We start from the raw sequence: 9,579 nt of genomic DNA on the forward strand, positions 1-9,579 counted from the left end.
CCCCAGTTGAAATATGGCATGCCGGCTGAGACACAGTTGAAATATGGCATCCCGGCTGAGCCCCCCAGTTGAAATATGGCATCCCGGCTAAGACACAAGTTGAAAATATGATCACTATTTTTTATTTACTTAAATTTGCCATATTTCGTGACAGTACCTTTTCCGTTAGACGTTTGCAAGGCGATATTAGTCTTGGCTTCAGTTGTCTAAGTATGATTCCACAATGCATCTATGTCAGCTGCAGAAATGACGTGGTTCAACGTGTTTCTCTCATTTTGGTGTTTCAAATACAGTTTCTTCTTTTTAGTTAATACAAAAATAATAGTAACATAATTCAAAATTATTTATGACTGCGACCTTCACATTGTTCTTCCGTCAACACACACCAAGAGTTAGCTGCCGACTGACTATAGTCAAAGACGACTCCAACGTCAAAGATATTTTACACAATTCACAAGTTTCCACTTGTAATCAGTCTCTTTGCTATTCTTCGATACATTTTCTAATAGTAATCAATATGCTTTTACTCTCAAAAACAGAAGTAAATTAACATATAATAAGACAAATTATAATAAATTCTGACAAAAATATAAGAAAACATTTACAATTTGGTATCGACAAATACGGTAAAAAACTAACATCTCCCAGATCCGTTACAGGGGGCATGCCCAAAGTGCGACGTTGGCGTTATGGTTGCTAGTGGCGGTGTTAGCGAGTAAGGAAGTAGTCTCAGTGGTGTCTGCAATTGTTGTGGTGTCTGCAATTGTTGCTGGCTTGGTGGTGGTGTTTGAAGAGGCAGACAGCAGGTATTGCAGGACCAGTGGTGGTGTAAGCTGATGTGGTTATGGTGAGTTTACTGTCTGCTGAAAAACGAGAGGTGAGTCCTGCCATGTCAACTTCTGATGGAACAGGAGTGGTGTGCACAAAACTGTGTGTGACAATACTTGCACCTCACCACACGTCCATGTAGGTAGTGGTAACCATAAGGTCAGTATCACATAACATGATGGGTATGTTGCCAGGCAGAAATACAAGGGATTCACATGCATTTGAAAATTGAGCAACGGGTGCATAGAAAGTGGTAGGATGGGTATGTGTGTTGTGGCAGGTCCACTAAATTCCACACCAGTTTAAGCCGGTTCACCAGGACTATAGTTTGGTTTCCAGCAGTTACGATATCAAAAGCATCAGTATCGCGATTTCTACATTCAGTATGGCTCTGTGAATAGCAGTTGTAGGGCAAGTTTCATTACACCTGTACATTGTATCGCATGAAAACACATGGCCAGATGTTTATGAATAAAAGCTTGTTGTGTCATATGATGGGAGGGTGTGCATGGCACAAGAATATATATATATATATGTATATATATTATATATAAAAAAACAAAGATGAGGTGACTTACCGAACAAAAGCGCTGGCAGGTCGATAGACACACAAACAAACACAAACACACACACAAAATTCAAGCTTTCGCAACAAACTGTTGCCTCATCAGGAAAGAGGGAAGGAGAGGGGAAGACGAAAGGAAGTGGGTTTTAAGGGAGAGGGTAAGGAGTCATTCCAATCCCGGGAGCGGAAAGACTTACCTTAGGGGGAAAAAAGGACAGGTATACACTCGCACACACGCACATATCCATCCACACATACAGACACAAGCAGACATATTTAAATTGGTGTTTAAATATGTCTGCTTGTGTCTGTATGTGTGGATGGATATGTGCGTGTGTGCGAGTGTATACCTGTCCTTTTTTCCCCCTAAGGTAAGTCTTTCCGCTCCCGGGATTGGAATGACTCCTTACCCTCTCCCTTAAAACCCACTTCCTTTCGTCTTCCCCTCTCCTTCCCTCTTTCCTGATGAGGCAACAGTTTGTTGCGAAAGCTTGAATTTTGTGTGTGTGTTTGTGTTTGTTTGTGTGTCTATCGACCTGCCAGCGCTTTTGTTCGGTAAGTCACCTCATCTTTGTTTTTATATATAATTTTTCCCACGTGGAATGTTTCCTTCCATTATATTGTATATATATATATATATATATATGTGTGTGTGTGTGTGTGTGTGTGTGTGTGTGTGTGTGTGTGTGTGTGTGTGAATAAGTGTGGTATGTCTTGGTCTTTGGGTACTGTTTCACACATTAGAAATTCAGTGGGTAGAGTGAGGGGCTCGCTTTATAGTATTTCTGCAAGTGATGCACCAGGGTCCTTTTTTTATGTGCCGTGAGAATGTCCAGGAGAATCCATGGAAGGGTCACCAGCCATGATACTGAGTGGTACATGAGAGCAGCTTTAATGGTCCAATGCCACCATTCCAAGAGTCGATTGGTAGAGGTGGTAGGCAGTTGTGTGGAACTGGTGGCATCTGCGATAGTGACGTAAGTAATTGAACAGTTGGGATTCAAACTGCCAACTCAGGTTCAACATTAAGGAGGCTGGGCAACAGTATCCGTCAATCCAACTGTTGACGAGTGTTTGTTACTGTCTCTGCTGACATGTTGGAAATGGATGTGGCCTCCACCCATTGTGTCACGTGATCTGTCATGTAATGGTAACCGAACGATTGAGGGAGTGGCCCTATGACATCAGTGTGGACATGCTGAAACTGCCCCTTTGGAATTGGGAATTTACCAAAGGGTGGCTGTATGTGGCGGCCAGTTTTTGCCTACTGACATGGAATGCAAGTCCTGGCCACATGGAAAAATTGTTTTTAATGTTAGGCCAGACAAACTGTTCCATGATGAAGCATACAGTAGGGCAATGCCTGGATGTGCAAGGTTAAGGAGATCAAAAATTGTCCTGCAATATGCATCTGAGACGATTGGTTGGATCCATCCATTTGTAGGATTACACCAAACTTGTTTGGTGGTGCTGGGTAGCATGCTTTGTTGCAGTTGGAGGACAATGACTGGTTTGTTAAACAAGCTGTGGAGATCACAATCTGTTGCTTGTGCATCTATGATTCTGTCAAAGTGCAGCTGGGTGGAGGTAGCTGCAATATTGAAAAGATAGTCCACCACAGTGTTACAGGAACCTTTAACATATCGCACGTTGGTAGTGAACTATGCTATGAAATCTAAGTAGCAGCATCTCCTGGGTGCAGAATCTGCCAATAGGTAGCGGAATGCATCTGACAATGGGTGATGGCCTGCATATATCGTAAAGGGATCTTGCCTCAACATCATATTGAAAGTGACGAACTGCTTCATATACGGCTAGTAGTTCAGGGTCAAATGTGGACTATTTTCTCTGGGTATCAGTAAGCTTACGTTAGAAGAACTGAGCAGCTGACTGATTCCACTAATCTCTTTCTGTAAAGCACACCTGCTTGAGTAATCGCTAGCATGAGAGACAGTTAGTAGATGTGTGTTGGGCGATGGGTGGGTGAGGGTAGCGCCACGTAACAGGTGTCCTTTTATTTTGTCGAAGGCCACCTGCATTTGCAGTGTTCAGTTGAGGCATAGTTTACCAGAAATATTTGTGCTGCACAATGCTTGAGTGAGTGGTAGAAAAATCTCAGTGGCGTTTGGCAGTTGGTTCCGGTAGAAATTTATGACCTCCAAAAACCAATGCAGCTCTTGGTAGTTGTTTGGATATGGGAGGAGGCACATCTGGTCACTTTTCTCAGGAGGATGCATTCCAGATGCGTGGAATGCATCAACATGGTGTCTGACAAAAGTCACATGGGGTTTGTTTATCACAACCCCATGAGAGGCCAGCATATCAAGGGGGATATACAGGTGGTCATCATGGTCGTGCTTGTTTTGCGAAAAGATCATCTAGATAGGAATAACAAAAAGTTAAATTGCACAATATGCTATCAATAAAAACTTTTCACGTCCATGCCATGATTTTTAGTCCACACAATATGTAGAGGAACTTAAAGAGGCTGGTTGGCATGGTTATTGCATTTTTTGGCACGTCTCCATTTGCCACTGGAATTTGCAGGTATGCTGTTTAGCATTTGATGATGCTGAACATTTTTGCTCTGACTAAGACATGGGGAAAAAGCATGCAAGTGTAGAATGTGGTAGCTGTTAATGATTGCACTGATGATAAGGAAGTGGTAGTCACCACATAGGCACCTAGTATCATTCCTTTTAGGAACTACTTTAATTGGGGAGGCCCAAGCACTGTCTTATGGCCTGACTATATCAGCTCACAAAAGTTCGTCCACCACAGATTTAGCAACTTTAAGTTTGTTGGGAGCTAGATGATAGGGGCGATGACAGATAGGGGGACTTGGTGTGATTGTAATGTGGTGGGCTGTACCATCCCGCATGGCACAGATTGTATGTGGTCTATTGGGAGAGCGTGGATCGAGTCCAGGAAGCAAGGCACGATGTGGTAAGCTGTCACTGTTAATGTCACACTGTATTGTCTGCGGAGCGCACCAAGTGGGGTTTGTGATGCTTCACTAACATGAAAAGCGTCCATGGTAGACGTGCTGTCGTAGTGATCAGTGTCAAGGTGATGAAGGTAGTCGAGATGCTGTTGAGCAGCATGTAGTGCGTTGGTGTTCACGATCCGTCTCCATATTTGTTCATTGGTGAGGCATGTAACCTCGTTGTCATGATGTAATGATGAGTATTTAGCTGTCTTTAAGAATAGTTGGTTGAAAAGTGCTTTGCTTTGTAGCTTCAGGTCCAGTGGTGTGTTGAGGGGTGGCAACATGCCCGATGGCATTGAAGTGCTGGCAGGTAATGTATCGCTCACCACACCATGGATCAATTGCTGGCCACCCCATCATAGTAGGAGGGTACGATTTAAATCCAGCAGTAGCTGGTAGTGCCAGAGGACGTTGACACCCAGGACTGGTTCACCTGTCTCTGTCACTAGGAATGTCCAAGGTATTTGCATATCTGTGCCAAGGATGAGCATGATGTGTGCAGTTCCAAAAACTGCGAGTTTAGTGCCACTGGCTGCCGCAGTTGCCACAGCGAAGATGACAGTGTAACAGGCACACGAGAGCAAGTGGTAGAGTGCTGACATTGGCGTCTGTGTCTGTATCAACAAGGAAGTACAAGTGCGTGCACCTGTCATGATCCAATAGTCAGGGACCATCTGTCCACTGAAATGCTCCCTCGGTGCTCTTTTTTATTTTTTTTTTGGGGGGGGGGGGGGGGATGCAAACGCATCTACTTGATGAAGAGCAGACTGTTGCACCTACATCAGTCGCTGAGGTAGCTTGGGTAGGTGCAGGGTTGTCTGCACCACTGTGTGTCCTGCCCAGACCTGGTGAAATCCAGCAGTAGTATTGTTATGTATAGGACTTGGAAGCAGGCGATGAACTTGGTTGGTGCAGCCTTTGTTTGTACACAGAGTCAGGGCGTTGGCCAGCTGGGTGGGTGACAACCTCAACCTCAGCTGTTGTGATAGGTGACTGCTGCCCACCATGGCCATGAAAGGCACGTGGAGTGAGAGAGGTGGTGGAGGCACAGCCTGATTCAGTTCAGTCCAGCCATAGTCAGACAGTCTGCGGCAGCACAGAATGTTGGGGTAGCTTGGCCAGAATTGTGCAAAATTTGTTTCAGTGTAAGTGTGCTGGGCATTGACTGCAACATAGAATTGTGGCTTGTTGATTATAATGTGGTGTTACGATAGTGCCTGCTTCTGTCAGTGAGTCAAAGTTTAAATTCCAGCAGTGCCTCTTCATTTGCAGGCATCGCTGTTTGGATGTTCTCTAGCAGTTTTAGAAGCCAAAATATCGATAGTGCACAATCAGGCAGGAGTGTTGGCACAATTACAACTCGCAGGCGGCACCAGAGCAAAGATGGCATGCTGTTGCCCAACATAGTCTCATTGTTTATGAGATGTAGCTGCTGCTCAGGCATGCTTGTTAGATGTTGTTGAGTGATGAACTTCTCGTTGTCCCAATCGATGCTACTGGCTGACATCAAACACTCACTGAAGGTGAACCACATGATGGGAGAATGAATTCAGAACAATGGTAGCATCAGATGGTGGTGAATGGTATGGTGACCATCAGTGGTTTGATTGTAAGGCACCATCATGAGATGGGCAGCAGGAGGGGTGGAAGACATGAGAGCATCGGTGCGCAAGGTAGGCAGGAAATGTGGCTTAACATTGGGTGGTGCACGATGAGGCGGGTCATGTCACAGCATGGGTGGTGCCAGCATATCATGGTGATGTGCATAGAACTCAGGTGACTGATGAATGGCTGCATGGGTGAGAGAAAATCGAGGGCCGATGTAGTAGGTACGACTTTTCCAGTGTCATATGTTGAGATGGCAGAAAATGCATATTAGAGTGCACTTGAGGTCCTGGCACCATAAAGAAGGAAGGCATAGTCCCTTTATTATCCAACAGCACTGTCTATGTGCATTTGTTCTTGGTGCAGCTAACACAAGTGTGACACCACTCGAACAGGGAGGCAGTGGTATCTGACCCTGCTGAGGCGAGGCCATGTAAAATGCGTTCTCAGAGTCCATAATTGGTTTTGGTGCTGGTTGCAGGCGATGGAAATGCGAAGCACTGTGCTGGACCAGAAGTGAAGTCGGTTGTGATGCCCAGTGTGGCTGGTGCAGCTGGGGTATAAGGGACGTCGTAGTCTGTCTCATGGAATTCGCGTTTACTCGCAACGGTCAGAACAGGATTTCAGAACTCAAAATGCATAGGTATTAAAAAAAGGTGATGTAAACCTTGAACCTGTGGTCTGTTGGCAGATGCATGACAAAACGGAACAATGGAATGGTATGGTGGGGGCCATAGTTGTTCAACCGTAATGGTACTGTGGGAGCCATCGGTATGGTTCAGGGCATTAATGCGAGTGTTATAACTCTATAATCACTAGTAATGTTTTAACCTGTGCTAAAGTTGAAGGCACTTAGATTAACATTTGTTATGGAGGAGGGTGGCCATTGTTTATTGTGACTCTCACTCGGTCAATTCAACACTGCTTGGCACAGTTCACTGCTTGGCATCAGCAGTGATGCGAGGTTGGTTTGAAGATGTGGCGAACAATGAAGCCATTGTCTCTATGTTGTTCAGCACTGTAGTATCATCCAAGCCTTGACAGATATTCTACATCTGCATCTACATCTACATCCATACTCGGCAAGCCACCCGACGATGCGTGGCGGAGGGTACTTTTGAGTACCTCTATCGGTTCTCCCTTCTATTCCAGTCTCGTATTGTTCGTGGAAAGAAAGATTGTTGGTATGCTTCTGTGTGGGTTCTAATCTCTTTGATTTGATCCTCATGGTCTCTTCGAGAGATATACATAGGAGGGAGCAATATACTGCTTGACTCCTCAGTGAAGGTATGTTCTCGAAACTTCAACAAAAGCCCGTACTGAGCTACTGAGCGTCTCTCTTGCAGTCTTCCACTGGAGTTTATCCATCATCTCCATAACACTTTCGCGATTACTAAATGATCCTGTAATGAAGTGCACTGCTCTCTGTTGGATCTTCTCTATCTCTTCTATCAACGCTATCTGGTACGGATCTCACACCGGTGAGCAGTACTCAAGCAGTGGGCGAACAAGCGTACTGTAAGCTACTTCCTTTGTTTTCGGATTGCATTTCCTTAGTCTTCTTCCAATGAATCTCAGTCTGGCATCTGCTTTACTGATGCTTAATTTTATATGGTCATTCCATTTTAAATCACTCCTAATGCCTACTCCCAGATAATTTATGGAATTAACTGCTTCCAGTTGTCATGGAAATAACTGCTTCCAGTTGCTGAACTGCTATATTGTAGCTAAATGATAAAATATCTTTCTTTCAATGTATTCGCAGCACATTACACTTGTCTACATTGAGATTCAATTGCCATTCCCTGCACCATGCGTCAATTTGTTGCAGATCCTGATGCATTTCAGTACAATTTTCCATTGTTACAACCTCTTGATATACTTTTTAGTGATATTGCACAGGCAAAGTTCATGGATTTCACAAGCACTTGTCGAGAGATGATGTCAACATTGCCAAAGAAACGATGAGGTTGTACCATTTGTAATTGCAGCATTCTTGACAGCATAATAAGTGCAGCAGATTTTTGACCTGACAGAAAAATCCTGGGGCAATGCATAAATTTGGGATCATCATTGTGGAAAATGGGGTACCAGCAGTGTGACAGCAGATTAGTGACACAGCATGGAGATACGGTTTCCACACTATTTATTAGCCAGCACACATATATAAAACAAATGTACATGTTACAAGCATACAGAGTGTGCTAGCTGCCTCTCAGGGCACTGATCCTCCTTTACAGAGAAGAGGTGCTACGCCGCCACGTACTTTTTTTCCTCTTTCTTCCTCATGGCCTAGCAACTGTATCACATAATAAAGTTCTGTATGGTTGCATTCATTTTTGTTTCAGGTTGCAGTGGGAGCTCAAGTGAAGAAAGTTAGCTGTGGAGTGGATCATACAGTTGCATTATGTCAGCCATATGTTTGATAAATATAAAGAGTTTGCAAATAGTATATGTAGACATAGATATAGTAAGGATATATCATTTTCATTTTTAATTTGAAATAAATAGTAGGAAAGTTGTGGTGAATTTTAAATATTAATATTTCATTTGAAATGAAATGTTCACAATTTGCCTTTCTAAGTTTGCTAAATGGAAAGAGTTAAAACAAATAAAATTAATCCATTCACATACAGAAAAATAAGATCATTGATAAAGAAGATCGAGGAGGACATGATGATATGAAGCAAACCAAAAAAAAAGTGACATTTGATAATCTGAATAGAGATGATCTGAAAATCAAATTGCTTATTCATTTTGTTGTGAAATACAATTTAGCTAAAGAAATACTAAAAATGTTTGAAATAAGAAAATGTATTTGTATGAAACTTGTTGACCTGTGGTTATGCTTCAGTTTCCATGTAAATCTGGCATAGAATCCAGAACTTGACTTACAATTATGTAATAAAAATGTTATTGTACATAGCCAATTAAAATTTTGTTTAAGTGGCTGGGTGTTTTACACATGACAGCTACAGGAAACTTGCTTGATGAGATCTGAAGCACTTTGGGTGTGCTGATTCCATGTTCTGCATTTTGAACATTTTGTAAATAGATGTAGAAACTGACCATTGTATTTAGCTTGATTTATGACACAGACAGATGTGTAAACCATGTCTGTAGAAAATTGTAACTGATTTCTGGACTGCAAATATATGTTAATATTCACTAAAACAATAATTCCACACACGTATGTGTCAGTTTCCATGTGTGAATGTGTGTTTGTTTTCTATTTCTGAAGGAAGACTTTTTTGTTCAAAATGTTAAATGTTTAGTACCTTTTCATTATGCCTGTCTGCAACTCGATACCTCCTTTGTGTGGTGAATAGCAGTCTATTCTTTTCATATAATTGTTGTTATTTAATCCTGGACTTTGAATAATAATAATAATTATTATTACTACTACTACTACTACTACTACTATTACTACTATTATTATTTTAATTTGTGGTAGTCATCATCATATTTCTTTGTCTCTTCATTTTTTGGATTAGCTTTTTAAGTACTGCAAATATTCATAGTGTAACTACATTTTTTCTTTCTACAATAAATCAGTAATACTACTCAACCAAGTTTTAATGTTTCATTAATT

At 42.3% G+C, this 9,579-nt stretch overlaps 1 protein-coding gene across 4 annotated transcripts in view; it reads left to right on the forward strand.

Annotated features, from left to right (window-relative positions):
• The window catches only part of LOC124616711 (RCC1-like G exchanging factor-like protein), a 155,532-nt gene extending 146,368 nt beyond the window's left edge, over positions 1–9,164 (forward strand). For all 4 annotated transcript variants that reach the window (XM_047145071.1, XM_047145061.1, XM_047145085.1 and 1 more), the window contains one exon: positions 8,336–9,164. In XM_047145071.1, coding sequence (XP_047001027.1) covers positions 8,336–8,413 — 78 coding nt within the window. In that variant the 3' untranslated portion in view covers positions 8,414–9,164. The remainder of the gene's footprint in view (positions 1–8,335) is intronic.
• The last annotated feature ends 415 nt before the right edge of the window (positions 9,165–9,579 follow it).

This window comes from Schistocerca americana, chromosome 1 (genome assembly GCF_021461395.2).
Source record: "Schistocerca americana isolate TAMUIC-IGC-003095 chromosome 1, iqSchAmer2.1, whole genome shotgun sequence".
NCBI lineage: Eukaryota > Metazoa > Arthropoda > Insecta > Orthoptera > Acrididae > Schistocerca > Schistocerca americana.